Genomic DNA, 18,472 nt, shown 5'->3' on the forward strand with positions numbered 1-18,472 from the left:
TTGAGATATGTTGCCTGTCACAGTGTTTACAGTAAAAAATGGAGCTATTTGAGAACTGGTCTAACTTGAAGAGATGCTGGTTTTGCTAGTCTAAAGTGGCGCCTGGGGTCCTATTTCCGCCATCATTTTGTTGTTGTATTACACTGTGGTATCACTTATGTACAACAACAACACATGGGTATCAGTCAATGCAACTACCAATACTGACTCGTTTACGCCAGTGAATGTCTTAACGAAAATGTCCTGCTTTAGTAGAGTAGTTTCGTCATTCTTGACTCTGTAGGCTGACATGCGTCTGACTTGTTTTTCAGGTGTGCAAATGCTCAAAATGAGTGCTGCAGGGGAGAGTGCACTCGACCCCAACATCTTAGAGTCACGGAAGAGGAAGGGCTCTCCATGTGATACCTCTGGTCCCAGGTGAAGTATAAGATCATCTTTCCTCTTTTCAGTTCCTTTCCAGTTCAGAGCGTTTCAGATTACTGAGTATTTTATAAGATCGTGGCAAGTTTGTCTTTTATGTAATACAATGTGGCATGCAAGCAGGCTGCTGACAATGCAGGCAAAGTGTGTCAGAGGAAAAAGAATATGTATTGAATAGGAGGAGAAGGGCTTTGTTTTAACCATAAACATATACATACATACATACATACATACATACATACATACATACATACATACATACATACATACATACATTCATACACATGAATACATTCTTTTAATATTGTATCTTTAAAAGTCTTGCAAATGTAAAATATATTTTAATATATTAAAATGTATACAACATTTTATACACTTAAGCATTTATTTAAATTAATCTGTTAGTTAGTTTGTCAATTATTAAAAGGGATAGATCACTTAAGCTTTTTTCTCACCCTTGTTCAAAACTTATCAGAGTTTCTTTCTTCTGCTGAACATAAATTAAGATATTTAGAAAAATGCTGGACTTTCATGGTATTTTTTTTCTTCTTCTTTGGAAGTAAATGGGTACCAGCAAACATCATTCTTCAACGTATCTTTTGTGGGTAAGAGATGTTAATGAAACTCATAACGGTTTGAAACCACAATAGGGGGAGTAAATGATGAGGTAATTTGTATTTATTTATTTTTTTCATTTTCAATTTTGGGTGAACTACAATTTTTTTTGTCCCTTTGAATATAAAACAAATATTTATTCAGTGTTCTTATTGGTTGTTTTTAATCACATGGTTCTGGTAGACATAGGAAAATCTGTGTTTTTGCGATTTAAACCATATTTCAAAGGAGATATAAATAGAAAATAAGCACATATGTTGGGCATGATCCTTATATCATGAAGAGGGCCGAATTTTCTGCTAAACTAAAATATAATTCTCCTGTCATCGAGGCGGTAGATGTATAAGCTATGAACAATGTAAAGTACTATAGTAAATACTATAGTGTTTGAAAGCATACTATTGATAATTACTGTTAAACCCAACAGTCAACTTTATCAAATGAAATGAGTGTAGTTAACTCAAATTTTACTGAAAGTTAATTCTACTTATTGGAAAAGAGTTTTGAACTCAGTGTTGAAGGTAATGAGTTAATTAAATACCTCGTTACTTCAACTTAAATGGAGTAAGTTCACAGTACTCATATAGATTATTTTTTTTTAACTCAAATGGTTTGTAGCAATCGGTTTCCTCAAACGGTTTGAGTTGCCTTAACTTATTGGTTTTTACAGTACTCAGTTGGTTTGAGTTCTCTTCATTTATTGGGTTTTACTGTGCTCAAATTCCTTTGTTTACTCAAATGGATTAAGTTCACATTACTCAATAGAATTAGTTTTTGAACTTAAATGGTTTGCTGCAATCGGATATCTTCCAGACATCACGAAATAACACATGAAAGCATACAAAAGCATGGACGCATAGTCTACATTATATTATTATTTATTTTTGTAAGGTGGAATGAACTTAATAAACTTACCATCAGCAAAAATTCACCACTTCTGCACATCTCGATGTTCACGTTATCGTTGTTTATTCTGCCGAAACGTCAGTAATGACTTGGATTATAGCAAAACAAGACGGAGATTTCATTGCAGCGATTACATGGCAGGGTACGTTATATATATTCTCCTGGATTTGTATAAGTATGGTGGTGTTTATATCTCATTTTTATATAACACGTTAACATTTATACACATAGCTAGACCTGTATATTATCTTTATTGGGTCTGTCAAACGAATTATCACATTCAAAGAAGTTTGTACACATGGATGTATTGAAAAATGTTTATTACATGCCGCCTTCCGTTTTTCAGCCAGTTTCTTGAACTTTCTCTACTTATAAACAAAAACTTTTGGAAGTCTATAAAAGCTGTTCAGCATTTCTTATTTTGGCCGATTTAAACCATTATAAACAACATAAAACAAGCATTTTGAAGTTCTGATAGCGATTCCTGTGTAGAAGAAGCACTTCCTGACCACCATCTGAATTTCACGCATCATAAATGGCATCATGTGAAACCAACATATTCAGTGTTCAGTCTTGCTATTTTAGGAGGTGTTTGCTAACAATAACATAATATTATTTTTGTCTATTAAGGGTGTTAGGGAAGTAAGAAAAGGCTGACTTTAAGTTTTAAAACTTAAAATGAGTTTATCAAATACTAAAGCATATTTTTAAAATAAATTAATTGAAATGTTAGAATAATGGTCAGAGTTTGGATGCTTATTTTATTTTATTATGTAATTAAAAAATAAGTTATTAATTTTTTAAGCGCTTACTAAAATATTTTAAATGTTACTAGTCTATCCTAGTAGATCCCAGTAGTCCTAAATAGTTTTTCAAGCTATTAGTTTTATTAAATATTTTGAGGAGAAAAAATGTTTGAGAGAGCAACTTTTGAAAGACTTTTTACACTGCAATTTCATTAAATTCCATTTAAATAGCATTTGGTAGTATTGAAAATGACAGTAGGATAGGGAACATGATCATGACTGGACTCAAACCCCAGTTCCTACAAACAACAGCCTGATATATGCTAAATGCTGGGTTGTTTTTTGATGTAGTGTAGCACACCAGCACATTTTCTTGAAGGTTTCCTTGTGTCAGGGTTGATTGGAGGAGAACTGGTCTGTCTGGCCGGGTGATCCTCTTCCATAGGGCCTTGGTGGGGCTGATATAACTGCCTGTTTCTACAGCAACCCCACGCAGCGCCCTGACCTGTGTATGAGCGCGCCTGCGCACAACCTTGGCAAGGCACTGACCTACTTTTTCTGCTGTCTTCTCCCACACACACACATGGTAACATGCGCTCACTCTTGCTAGTCATTCATATGTACATGCACTTGCTCACACAGGAGAAGCACAACCTCAAACAGATAAGCACTTTCCTCCATCCTCACACACGCACAGCAGCCATTGGACATTGCACTATGCATGGGCTCGTATAAGATTCTGACGATATGATAACCTTGGATAATAATATCACGGTTTAATGGTTTCACGGTATTGTGATTAATGCTCTAAAATATATTCTTTTTAAATGTCTGGGTTAAAAACTACTTTTTTACCGTTTGAACATAAAATATTTTATTTTGAGAAACATTAAAAATATGTTGGAACGGTAAAACATGTCAGGCTAAATCATTCAAATGACTTTTGCTCTTTTCATTTGTTTCAAAAACACATTTGAAACAGAATTTTTGGAGATCTTTTCTGCTGGACATACTGTTATCCTAAAAAAAAATAAAATAAATAAAATGAAAATAAGTAAAATATAAAATTAAAAAAAAATCCTACACATGCCTTAGAAACGGTATAGCAGAAAATGTTGGCGGTTTTAAAACCTTGACTTTTCCAAACCACGGTAAACCTTGAAAACAGTTATCGTCCCATGCCTACACTGCACACACTCTCTCACACACATTCTGGAGGAGGAAGGAAGGCTTGAATATTACAATGAGTATTTCCGTCATTGTCTGATTAGGGCTGAAAAAACATGTCAACATTCGCAACAACAGCAACAATAATAATGCTGGGATAAAATTTGTGTTGTCATCCAGGTTGTTTCTTTACTTTTTACGTGATGTCTGTAAATTCAGTTGTTTTGTTACACACTTCTGTTGACCTACAATATGAGAAAAACACAAACACAGCCATAATGTTTGTTTGTGGAGAATTTTTGCCATATCGCCCAGCCCTAATTCACTCCTCTACAAAATCATCCAGGTCAATCTGAATGAATGACTTTCCAAATAGAGTTACGTCATCTGGTGTAATTGTATTCATATTGCAATATAAATTGCAGAGAAAAAATCATCGCAATGTCAGATTTTCAAATATCGTGCAGCCCTATCATTTACTCACCCTTCACTTTGTTTCTTTGCTTCAGTGTGATTTTGCCTTTTTTTTTAAAAAAATTTTATATGTTGCAAACCTGTAACCATTTACATCTATACTATTTGTTTTTCCCTCCATGGACTTCAGTGGTTACAGGTTTTAAACATTTTTCAAAATAACTAGTTTTGCCTTTAACAAAAAAGTTTGGAACCGCTTCAGGGTGACTAAATAGTGAGTAAATTTACATTTTTTTAAAAAGCAGATTGATATTTTTGTTAAACCTTGATACATTTTTATTCAGCATTCTTTAAATAAACATTTGAAGAGAACAGCATTCATCTATCCTCACACGTCCCGCAACCATTAACACAATCTCACGCTCTTTTCTGTACGCTTTATCCAATTGAGCAGCCACTGTTGAAGAACAAACACTGAAACTCCCTTATTCTGTGTCCTCAACACAGTTCACACCTGCAATCAGAGCACTTATTCACCTCGCCATCTCCAATCTTTTATTTTGATTGCATGATAAATGGACTCGCATCTGAAGCCTTTGCATTCCATTGATATCTAGCATTACTTCACCATAGCCCCTGACCATCTGTCTTGCTCACCCCTATTCAGCCTTTCTGCATCTCTTCTCAGCTTGATAACCCATGTGCGGAATAAGCCTTTGAGGAATGCCTGCTAGTTCAAGGACTGTACGCTGCCCCGACCCTTATTAGCTCGACAATGATACGTCCGTATAAAAGTGTGTGTTTTAGCCTTGCTCTGGTAGCGGGCCACCCACAGTTTGTCCCCGTATGCACCTATAGTGTCTCCGCTCACCCAGCATTCCTCTTTCTTCTTTTCCCAGAATCCTTTGCCTCTGTCAGGTGGTAGTGAGCTAAATACACTGGCTTCAGGAGCTGTTTGGGATCATAGTGCTTTCTGTGGGTCATGAATTATTCAGGCCACTAGTCCTTGTAGAATGGCCCACTCAGCCTCTGTGCCAAACTTTACCACTTCAAGGCTTTGTCTTAAAAACATCATAACAGAGCAGCAGCATGCTGGGTTTTTTCTTTGTTTTCTTTTGTTCTTTTTTTCTGTGTGGTTGGTTGTTCATGTGCCAACAGAGAAAAGGAGAGCTGATTGTTAGTCTCTTTAAGTTTAAGGATTGAAGTAATTAATTTTGCTAAGAAGAAGATGATGATTTTTTTTGTCGTTGTTGGTTATGAACCAGGTACATAGTAATGCATTGTTTACCCATTATTCATTTATTTTCCCCTCCCAGGTAACTGAGATTTTGAGAAAGAATGAATAAATAATTTGAGTATTTTAATATATTTCAGCTTATGTTGTTTCATTTTAAATTCATGGAGAATATACCTTGGAAAAATGATATGGTTAAAAGTAGACTTTATTTTGTATTTTGAAAGGCTGTGATAGATTTATCACAGGGGTAGAAAGAACTGTTGATGTACAGAAGCAGCGGTGTAGTTTTAGCAAACATCCAGACACCATTTACGCTGCTGACAGTGATGTTTGTGTAACCTACCGTTCCAACTGCACCCAACCCGCAATGAGCTGGGATCAAACCAGCAATTCTTTGCATGGGAGTCAGTGGCACTAACAAGGAGGCTAAAGACCATGGCCTCTAGTGTTTGTCGCTAGAGCAACTTTTGAGGTTAGAGGAGTGAGGTTTGCCTGCACTTCGCTAGCTGACCTCCGTTAAACTCACCCCTAAACCTCACTCCCATCCCGGACAAGCCCCCACGTGTCACCCACCGGTCCTACTGCACTCAACCCAGTCTGAGCTGGGATTGAACCACTGATTCTTTTTATGGTAGTCTGTTGCTCTAACAAGGAGGCGAAAGACCATGGCCTCAAGCATCTGTAGCTAGAGCACCTTTTGAGGTCAGAGGAGTGAGGTTTACCAGCATAGCTCTTTGTTAGCTGGCCTCCATTACATTCACATAACAAAAAACACACAAAAAAAGTGAGAAAATGGTTGTTGAGAAAGCTGAGATCAGATATTAGCAATATGAAAGCAACTTTTCTATAATCCAAATGTAAATATGTATGCAGAGCAGACACAGAGCACATACACTGGTATAAAAAGTCTAAAGATGTTGCTAAAACTTACATTTCAGTTGTTTCATTTTAAATTCATGAAAAATCTACATCTGAAAAATTGTATGTTTTTTTTTTTTAAGTTGCAAAAAGATACAAAAATTATTCATTCATTAATGGACAATTTTTAGTTTATAAACAATGTAAAAATGTTGTTTAATTCTTTTTATATCACTTTGATTTTTTTTATTTTTGATGTACCCTTTTGCACCTTTAAAGTTGTATCGCAGCTACAAGGCAACTTATTTTATTGAAGAATTATTGTTAACATATATTCCAGCTTAATATCTGCTATATGTATGTTTTAGGGCTGCACTATATTTAACAAAACTGACATCGCGATATTTTGTTGGTCTGCAACATGAATATAATTTCACAAGATGACTTATAACTGTATGTGAATAGAACGCACTGTTTTAGATTGATATTAATTATTTTGTAGGGCAGTATTTGTATGAAATTCAAATAAACAAATTTCAAGCATGGATGAATTTAATTGAACAGATAGAAATTAAATAAACCAGGTTTTATGGTCTTCTGTGTAGTCTAACAGTATTTAGGTAGAGAAATTTCATAATCATTTGTAAAATAACATCAAATTCTTTATTGTATACATAATTAAATGTTAATCTTCAAAAAAATGTACCTACATTAAAGCTTGAAACTTTATAACTTTGTTTAAATTAGCTTGAAATCACACAGTCACAGGTCTTAAAAAGCTTCAAATTAAAAATCTTTCACTCTATTAGCATTACATTTTGCGGTGAACCCTCAACTCGCATGTTCTGAACTGTGGTAGTTGGTTGCAGATCCTGCGATTAAGGATGCAATGATTATAAATTTTGGTTGTATAATTATAGACTGAGGAATAATTATGGTGTCACGATTATTATGCATTTATTAATTTCAAACACTGTTAGTTTAGAAAATCACATGAACACTCCTTGTATTTTAAAGTGTCATTCATTGCTGATCAGTAACTAAATAATGCAGCTAAAATAATAATAAATAACAAATAATAGTCCATTTCTGTTTGGACTTAAAAATAAGTGAAAAAAGTTTTTGGCATTTAAACACAAGAAATAATTTTACACTGAAAATAAATGACAAAACAACGAATGAATGAATGAATAAATAAATAAAAATAAGAATAAATAAATAAAATTTGTATTTGTCTAATGTAAATTTAAGTTACCTATTAGCTAAGAATCTCCCTTTTAAAGAGAACAAATGTAGTCAAAGTCTGCTGAACCTCTGTCTGAAAGGCACTTTTGATCAACTATATCACAAAATTGTTTGGTATTTTTATTTTGTATTTTTTTTCTCTTTGAAGTAGAAATGTCTCCATACAAAGTATGAGGCTGATTAGTCCAGCTCTCAGTTCACATGACTCACGGTGTGATCGCAACATTCTTTCAACTAGGTACATTTGGAAAGGGTGCATGAGTGTGTCGTGCTGCTTGCCGCGCGTGTGTTGCTCCCAATATGCGCACACAAGCCGTGCGCCTCCGTTGAAAATACGCGATGCGTGAATGGCTCTTAGTTAATTATCTCAGCCATAGTTAGTCATGTGTTTCTGGGAATTAGCCTCGGTGTACAAGCACAGAACTTTAAACTAGTGCACAGTAGGCATGTGCCGGTATCACATTTTCATGCTGCGATTAATTGATTGAGCTTTTATCACGGTATACGGTATTATCACGATATTGTAATTTTACTAGAGAAACAGGTAAAAAAACACAAAAAACTTCAGTTTCGTCAACTTAGTAACTTTAATAACTTTTTAATTAACTAAAAGTACTTCAAACATTTAAATACAAATAAATATAAATAAAACAATACACAATATACAAGTAAACTTGAGCAATTATATGAAAGTGAATGTGCAAAGGGAAACCGTCTTCGATCAGCAATCGTGGAATGAACTGCCAACTATTCCAGCATGTTTTATGCAGCAGATGCCTTTCCAGCCACAACCCAATATTGGAAATCACCCATACACACTCATTCACACACACTCATACACTACAGTCAATTTAGCTTATTCAATACACTATTCACTCAGCCTATATTCAATAATAAACATAACAAAAACTGCCTGCTAATGCATGGGTAAATCTTCAAAGGGAACAGTGTTACATTTTAACCTTTCACCTCATCCTGCTTGCTGTTTCACTATCTAAACAATGAAAACATAATATAAGTCATATTTGTTTCATTTTGATATTTGATTTACACTGTCTCTTTTGCAGAATATCAGTTTTAATAACCAATAATGGCCATTATAACAGTATAACGTACATTAAATTTAAACGATAAAGGTTAGCAATCAGTCAATGTGCAGAATCAGTGTATGTGGTTACATAAATTAATATATTAGCTTATCTTTGCACTCAGCCAAAACAGTTAACTGAGAACAAGTGATTCAAAAGACATAAGAATTGTTAGATAAAGACAACAAGATGAATTCAATATCACGTTTAACAACTATAGTGAGATGAGATCATCCAGCAGATGAACTGTCTGACATGCACTATACTCTCACCTGGGGTTTATGCTTACCCGCTGAACTAGTGGCTTCAGCTCTGGGCAGAGAGTGTGTGGTCACGTGATTTGCATTTTTAGCCGTGTACTAGAATGAACAGAGAACTTTTCAGAATCGCTAAATGAAACGCCGGTGTATTTCCCGCGATTTCTCTGCGCCTCCCTTGCGTTTCTTCTCTCTGACTCTCGACTATTTTGACAAATACACACAGACGACGCACGCTCACACGGAGTCCAAAATAGGAGTTTGTGATTGGGCCAGCCCAATGTCAATACCGAAAAGAGCCAATGGGCTGCAGAGTGTCACATGGACCGGCCAGGTCTGTCTGTCCGGGAAAAAAAGCATCTACTTTCAGAGAGTCACAGATCACAGCAGCGTCAATCAATAAGGCAGAAAAAAACGATAGGCTGCTAAGCCTTTTATGGGCCGATCAAATCATAAGACGATGATCAGCCCGGCCCAAAAATTACGTCGGCCCACCGGGAAAGTGCCCGGTCTGACAGATGGCAAGTCCGCCCCATCGTGTGAGGATTATAGTGCGGTGGCAGCGGCAGCGCGCACTGCGTGCCCACAAGGCTTCTACATGTGGGGATTGTTTACATCAGAGTGCGCATCAGTTCTGCGCAGCATATACGCAGTGTTTCTTCAAGCGGTTGATGGAAAATAAGCTAAGGCGCGTTCTAAGAATATAAATTCGGATCTATTATTTTTCACGGTATTTTGAAGTGCCCGCGATAACAATATCGTGCATATTCATTACCGTGATTTATCGCATTACCGAATACCGGCAAAAGCCTAGTGCACAGTTAGCATAACCTTTAGTTGCAGTATTTTTGTACCGTGCAGAAACGCGGTGTTGAGAAGCCTTTACAATTAATTAACCACGATGAATTAAAGCACAGTTAAAAGGGAAATCGTTTAATCGTTGCATCCTTACCTGCGATTTGACTATAGCAGATCCACACATTGTGATAGCGATGCTGAAACGATATATTATGCAGCCCTAGTATGTATTAACGGATGTACGCATGTATGTACGCATTTATGTATGTATGTATGTACACATTCATATACAGTTGAAGTTGAAATTATTAGCCCCCCTGTTTATTTTTTCCCCAATTTCTGTTTAACGGAGAGAAGATTTTTTTTTCAACTCATTTCTAATAACTGATTTATTTTATCTTTGCCATGATGACAGTAAATAATATTTGACTAAATATTATTCAAGACACTTCTATACAGCTTAAAGTGACATTTAAAGGCCTAACTAGGTTAATTTGGGCAGGTTAGGCAGGTTATTGTATAATGATGGTTTGTTCTGTAGACTATAGAAAAAATATATTGCTGAAAGGGGCTAATAATATTACCTTAAATGGTGTTTAAAAAATTTAAAACTGCTTTTATTGTAGACGAAATGAAACAAATAAGACTTTCTCCTGAAGAAAAAATATTATAAGACATACCGTGAAAATTTCTTTGCTCTGTTAAACATAATTTGGGAAATAGTAAAAAAAAATAAAAAAATTCAAAGGGGGCTAATAGTTCTGACTTCAACTGTATATGTATATGAAACAAAATTATTAAAAACAAAACTTATTAAAATATATAAAATTAGTGATGATTTTACAATTTTTTTTGCTTATTTTGAATGATTTAAAAATGCACAATTGGATAAAACATACTGGCTTATTACATAGTTGTATAAAGATTTGAAATTAAATTAATATATGTAATATGCTCTATTACATTTTTTTATTTTTATATTTTACCCACACATTTCAATATGTAAATATTTCTAAAATGTTTCAAAATTAGATAAAATTTTATTGTGAAGTATCATGATTTTCTGAGTACACAAACAAATGTAAAAATCTCTTGTTTGTGTTCTTTTTTGGCAGTGTGGAGAAGCGGCGGCGGGAGCTGGAGTGCCGCTACATTGATGAACTGGCTGAGTTGCTGTCGGCCAACATGAGCGACATTGCCAGCTTGAACGTGAAGCCGGACAAATGCCACATCTTAAAAAGCACCGTGGACCAGATCCAGCAGATCAAACGGCGCGAGCAGGGTGAGTAGCCAATGTCTGGGCTTTTCCTTTGGTACTGTGTGTAGGCTGCGTACAACTATTTCTATTCACTTCACAGTACAGACAGAAAATTGACACTTCACATGATTTGACCGTTCAATTTACTAGCTGATTTTAGTGCATATAGCATTAATGAAGGTTTGTTTGTTGACATACCTACCCTGATTGTGTTCCTTCTGTCACATTAAAAGATAAATTGAAATTTGACACAACAATAAAAGGTTTAACTCTGGTTGTTGGAGTTGTAAATCACGGTGGAGAAAACTGCATTGCTTTCTATTTGCTTCCTTTTTAGTAGCCTCTAAATCAGTTGTGCAGGCTTTTACTGAGATATTTTTGTGTACCTTTTTGGTTTGTTTTAAAAACTGGACATATCTCTTGGACAGAGCCATAAAATGAAGAAGACATGCATTATGTCCAAAGCACTATCATTGATGAAGTCCATTATATGAGATATGATATGATGTGATATACATGATATGATATATTACATGACATATATTATGATATATATTATATGATATATGATGAATGAAATCTCTTAATTTCATATCATGTCATATTACATACCATATATCATATCATCAAATCATATATATCATATAATATATCATATCATATAAAATCATGTATCCTATTCATATCGTATATCATATTTATCATATATCATATCATATACCATATCATTTATAATATCATATATCATATCACATATATCATATAATATGTCTTTTTTTTTTTTTAAAGGAAGAAGACATAGTACAGGTTTGTAATGACATAAGTGTGAATATATGATAAGAATTTTTGGCTGAACTATACCTTTAAGGCAGATATTTAGTATCTATGGCTGGTTGATCTTGGTTTTTATCAAAGCGGGATGTCTGTGTTATGTTTAAAGGCAGATCTGCAGTGAAGTATTTTGGCTTTGTAAGACTGGTTGCTTAAGATTGTTGAGTTCACTTGGTACATATAATTTTTAGGCATGCCTTTATCAATGCCATAAAGCATGCAGCGAGTCAAAGGACTAAATTAAAGATAGGCGTTATATTAGCACAATCACTTTCATCATCATCCACTGTTTCATCCAAAGCATTCACTGTGTTGGCTTTCAAAAGTGTCTACTATACTCACCAGCCACTTTATTAGGTACACCTGTCCAACTGCTTGTTAACGCAAATTTCTAGGCAGCCAATCACATGGCAGCAACTCAATGCATTTAGGCATGTAGACGTGGGCTGTTTCTCAATTCCAAGAACGCAGAGAACAGACTTGCGTTCTTGTGGAGACTGGTCTTGCCAGGTGTCCTTGCAAGAACGAACTCTGGAGACTGCGAGAACAGAGAACGCATCCTGTGAGGAATAAGGTGCTGCATTCTTCCTGATGGTCACATGACCTTCACGCGGTTTTTAATGGAAAATTATTTAAACATTAAAGCATTCATACAGCGATTTATTGTTTTCACCTTTTCAAAATATATACTCTGCATAAAAACATTATAAATATACGTTGCACAATATAAACAAAACAGATTTTAATACAATTTCCAGCAAACAAACACCCTTAATGTTTTTTTAATTTCTTTATTTAGATGGTCATGTTTACTTTCACCGTTTCATTTAGGGAAACTCCTGAGGCAAACAAGTTCTGTCTCTGAAGTTTAATAATAAATCTAAATAAAATGCTGTGCTTCCCACCTCCAGTCGCTATGACTTCTGTAATTTCTAGAGGGAGTTCGGTGTTCAAGTCTGCATCGGTGCGTCCTCGATATCAAGAACACATCCGGGAAGTTTCACGCGTCTTCTGTTCTTGCGGTCTTGAGTATTGGAACTGAACTTTGGCAGCTGATGATGATGTTACACGAGAACACGAGGACGCAAGACCACTGAAGAACGCATATTGAGAAACAGCCATGGTCAATACGATCTGTTGCAGTTCAAACCGAGTGTCAAAATGGGGAAATACGGTGATTTAAGTCACTTTGAATGTGGCATGGTTCTTGGTGCCAGATGAGCTGGTCTGAGTATTTCAGAAGCTGCTGATCTACTGGGATTTTCACACAAAACTATCTCTAGGGTTTACAGAGAATGGTCCGAAAAAGAGAAAATACATGTCAGAGGTCAGAGGAGAATGGCCAGACTGGTTGTGATGCTATCATTTCAATATCGACCAAAATCTCTGAGGAATATTTCCAGTTCGTTGCTGAACGCCACAAAGAATTAAGGCAATTCTGAAGGCAAAAAGGAGTCCAACCCGGTACTAGTATGGTGTACCTAATAAAGTGGCTGGTGAGTGTATATTGTACACTTGTTCCTGTGTCAAATGATTTTAAAACGATCAAATAATTTTCAAATGATTTCAGTTTTAGATTGTGTTCCCAATTGACATGCTTGCTTCAGCTAAAACAAACCAGTTTGATTGCTCATTTGTGTGGTTTATTTGAGTATTTGAATAGTTATTGTAATCTGAGACAGTTGTGAAGATGGGTTGCTGGCCACTTCCAAGGAATTGCCTTATTTCTGTGCTAAGGTACAGTTTTGGAGAGTACAACATGATTCGGTATGGGTCACCCATGTGAGGCTTGCACTTCCACTGCCAACAATAAAGTGAAAGTGAGCCTTGTATTGTTTTAACCATACATTAAATTGGTCCTCTGCTTTTAACCCATCCAAGTGTGCACACTTTTTGAGTGAGGGGAACAATTAGGGGTTTGGAATCTTGCTCAAGGGCACATCAACTGGGTATTGAAGATAGAGAGAGTGCAGATTTATTCACTTTTCCCACCTACAATTGCAACTTTTGGGTTACAAGTCCAACTCCCCAACTATTAGGCCACAATTCAGTACCCTTACTTGGTAGGCATGGTGCACACCAGAAAGATGCTATTGACACCATTCTAAATTCAATTAAATTCATGTTTATTTCTACAGCGCTTTCACAGTGTAGATTGTGTCAAAGCAGCTTAACATAGAAGATCATAGTAAAATGAAACTGTGTCAGTCCAGTTTTCAGAGTTAAAGTTATGTTTAGTTTAGTTCAGTTCAGTGTGGTTTAATTTTCACTGCTGAAAGTCCAAACACTGTAGAGCAAGCCAGTGGCTACTGTTGCGAGGAACAAAACTTCACTAATTTACGAAAGTGAAGGAAAATAAACCTCGAGGGAGACCAGACCCAGCTTGGCACGACCATTTCTCTTCTGGCCAAGCTTATTGTGCAGAGCTGCATTCTAGGCGGTGGAGACTTCTTGAAAAAGCCTCACTTATTGTGGCACTAGCACACTTAAATTTATTTCAAAAGTACACGCATGCAAATAGAGAGAGGAAGTGGTGCCCCTCATGCTTTCCACACATTTAAATGGACATGTCAGTGTCCGCATAAACCACAAGGGAGGACATACGGCAGATTCTGTTTGCTGTTTTGGTACTTCTGACAACAGAAATAAATAAATGGAAATGGAAATAAATGCATAGTGTACTATAAGGAACCATATCACTCAGTGGAAACAAGCCGTAATTTGAATTCAACACAGACCAAAGACATCGACAATCCAAAACAGAACACGATGACAAAATGATCATTATATTTGCATTGTTGCCTAAAACAGTTCAACACATTTGTTTCAAACGCATCTCTGAAATGCAGATTTAGATTTGTTTTTATTTGTTAGATTGGGTCTAAAATGACAGTGTGAACACTTAAGAAAACCGGGACTAAGTGTATCATTTTATTTTTTGGTTTGGACCAAATAATCAAAGAGAACTAAAACACAAAATTGTGAACACATCCTTATCCAATTCACCAAAGCATACGTTGGTTCTCAGAGAAATGCTTTAGTTTATTTAACAACAAGACCTCTGAATGGTTAAATATTTTCTAAGAGCAACTGGCGAGACCTTGAATTGAGTCAAGTCCTTGTGACCCAAGCTCCTTGCCTTATCAGCGGTTGCTTTATTTGTTAGTTAGGGGATTATTTCTGGTTGACCTTAAAGCAAAACCAATGTAGTATTCATTTGATTGAAGTAGCCGGTGCATGAAACTTGCCAGCATTTATATTTGCTTCAGAAACCGATTGTTTACTGTCATCTTTATTTCCCCCCAACGAGAGAAACCTTGAGAACTTGAAAGTGAATTGAAGTGTGAACAAAGCATGTCGGCTAGATCCAAATCACCACTGTTATCTCACACTTGAAAGCAATTGGAACCATGCACACGGCCGTTCTTCATTTTGACAGTGGTAAACATGTCATCTTGTGATTTGCAGGCATAAGAAAGGGTCTCGTTGGCATGGCAAGCTAAGGAGCCCTTGGAATAGGGAATATCACTTATGCAAAGAGGCCATGAGAGGATGTTTATCCAGAGATCTAAAAATTCATCAGTGTCAGAAGACTGTGGGGTCTGCATATTAGGCGAGCAGGCACTGGCTAGCACAAACATTTTAAGCTGTCTCTGGTTTCTTTGCCGGACTGTAATGTATACAGCATAATCCTTTAAAATGGCATTTGACAGATAGTTGCTGGAACTGCTCCGCTATATCTGGCACATCTGTATGCGCCGATGAAAGAAATGCATTATTGTTATTAGCTTTTTTATAACTAAGCTGTGAAAAATGGATTAATGTGTGTGTTGCATAGGTGATTGCAGGATGATGTATTGCTCAAGAAGAAAGCCTACTTGCTATCGTTGACTATATAAATGAACAATGATTTATGTGCTAAATACATATGCATCTAGTTGCATTTCAGACATGAATTCAAGGCCTGGAAAATACTTAAAAACGAACGTAGGTCCATGAAATTGCTTGAATTTAAAATGTATGGTGTTATTTCAACAATTGTAATGTGCTGACTTAAAAAAATGAAAGTAAAAAGTTCTTACTTTAAACATCTTCAATTTAATTATTGTACAAGATCTATGACAAATAATGTATATTGTCATTATTTCAAAAACTGCATTTGAGTATTGTTGGTTTATTGTCTAATTTTTGGTGTAAAGTTCTTTAGACATGAATGTTTAAAATTTTTGAAAATGACACATTCAGAACATCGTCATTACTAGGGCTGCACAATATATTGTTTCAGCATCGATAACACAATGTGTGCGTCAGCAATAGTCACATTGCAAGATATGCAAAGTTAAGGGATAATAATTGATCTGCACAACGATTGAGATTTGTGGAGTCATTGCATAGTATAAGCATAACAGAGTGAAACATAATTTACATGTTTTTTTAAGGCATTTGGGCACAAAAACGTAGAGCAGTTGTAACTTTCAAGATTAATTTTACTAAATTATTAATACAATAAAGACAAAACCGTTTTATTTGACTTTTTATTATTCTGTTTCTGGTCCTTAATACTGTTTAACTCTACGGGAACCATAAAGCACTGATTCTATTGTAGTCACATTACAATATATAATCACGGAAAACCAAAATATCGCAATGTCACATTTTATCGTGCAGCCCTAATCATTACTATGGCAATTTAATGTAAATGTTAAGTAAATTAAGTGAATTAAGGACTTTTATGGCGTTTTATATGCTAGAGTTGTGAATTAAGGTGATGGACTTAAAATGATTAGTGATTTAAAAGGTCCTTGAAAGTCCTTGAGTTTGGTGTCTATGAAAGAGTGGGAACCCTGGTCACACTTTGAACACTTTCAGGTAGATTTGTAGTGAGAAATACTTGTCTGAAAACATCTTACACTTAGGGGTCCTTTCACACCTGTATATCGATTGTTTTGTTCCGAAACAGGGATTACAATTGTTACAATGTTTATTTTTGTTCTTTGTGTGGTTTGCTTTCACACGGCAAAGTTTTTAAACAGTTAAAACAAGTCACGCGCAAGTAAACTCCTCACATTGGTCAGAATTTCACTATTTATTTTTTTAGAGTCCCGTGGAAGCTGCACTTTAATTTAGATAATCATGCACAGACATAGTCAAATCAGAGAGGGAAGGCTTTCTCATACATGGCCTCATTTCAGTTGTCAAGGGTTGTAAAAATCAATCTATTGAATCAATTCTATCTATCAATTTATCTATTTATCAATTCTATCAAATCTATTTCCAAAAACGTTGGCCAGAATTACGCTTTATAGGCTTACATTATTGAGAGAATTAACAGATGAATTGAGACTGTAGTCAGATCATGAAGTAGATCAATGTTGATCTTTCTTTCGCGGTGTCAGTGCAGAAATGAACAAATCAACAGGCCTAATACAAAATATTATAAGACATTTATTATAAGATATTTCAGCATGCTTTCACCTTCGTATTTGACATGAAATGCACGTTTACCGGTAGGGATGACATCTGGCCCTATTCATAATTCTCTCTTCATATAGCCGGATATATGGCTATTACATAACAATAATGCACTGTGATATTGCAGGGATGGTTCATTAGTTCATTGGATCATTTTGATTTGTCACTACAATTGGTCTGCTCCAGAGTTCGTTTCAATCGACAGATTGATTTGGTACAGATCCAAGCGCGATTATGGGTTTCACACATGCCAAATGAACCACGCGAACTGGGCAAACGAGACTGGTTCCGAAACTAAGCATCTAGGTGTGAAAGAAACCCTTAGTTAACATAGTTTCCGCTACATTCATTCTTCCATGGCAGGGCGCTACGCCAAAATTCATCCTGCCACGGCTACATTACAGCATCTCATTCAAAACATTTTATTTTTTTTATAGCGGGTGATAATCGCACCAAAACGCATTAAAGGGTAAGTGAATTATAACCGTGTGAACTTTTCTGTAACCGACCGTAGTAGTGCTGTGCGTCATTTGTTTAACCCTTTAAGGTTACGTGCTGACTGACTGACTGGGAGACTGACATGTGCGTGATGCGTAAGGCCAGCAAACACGACGTATAGAGCTGTTTCACTTTACTTCAGGACGCAATAAAACCGCTCTGTAGGTCTATTGGAGACATTCATAAGTATTCCTAGCAAATTTTATAAATGTTGGAGACATACTTGTTACATAAATGCACTAAATCACACTTCAGCAGCGTTTATTTTAGAGCGCACAAGAAGATCTGCGCTCAGTGTTGCCAGATGATGCTGACTGTTTCCAGCCCAAAAGCTGTCGAGATCGCAAGCGTTTATACACTGTTCTAAGCATATGTATGTGAAGAACGGGGGCTATGGCATCTCTTTGGGAGATCAAAACAGGTTTATGAGGGCAGACCGGGGCTGGAGGGCACGCTGTTGCAAAACCGCCCAAATTTTCACTACCCGCCTATGTCACTTTTTACCCGCAAAAATAAATTCAAAACCGAAACCGCCCAATCTGGCAACACTATGCGGTTGAGCAGCACGTTTTTGAGGGTGCGCAAGAAGCTTTGTGCACGAGCAGAAGCAATCGGCGCGCAAGCAAAGAGATTCGCATGCTGTAGGCTATTACATAAATACG

The 18,472-nt window shown here is 36.1% G+C and overlaps 1 protein-coding gene across 3 annotated transcripts in view; it reads left to right on the forward strand.

Annotated features, from left to right (window-relative positions):
* ncoa1 (nuclear receptor coactivator 1) overlaps window positions 1-18,472 on the forward strand; it is a 106,841-nt gene that overhangs the window by 45,117 nt on the left and 43,252 nt on the right. For all 3 annotated transcript variants that reach the window (XM_056480566.1, XM_056480568.1, XM_056480567.1), the window contains 2 exons: window positions 312-417; window positions 10,867-11,033. In XM_056480566.1, the coding sequence (XP_056336541.1) occupies window positions 320-417; window positions 10,867-11,033 (265 nt within the window). In that variant the 5' untranslated portion in view covers window positions 312-319. The remainder of the gene's footprint in view (window positions 1-311; window positions 418-10,866; window positions 11,034-18,472) is intronic.

The sequence above is a fragment of the Danio aesculapii genome, chromosome 20 (assembly GCF_903798145.1).
Source record: "Danio aesculapii chromosome 20, fDanAes4.1, whole genome shotgun sequence".
Classification (NCBI taxonomy): domain Eukaryota; kingdom Metazoa; phylum Chordata; class Actinopteri; order Cypriniformes; family Danionidae; genus Danio; species Danio aesculapii.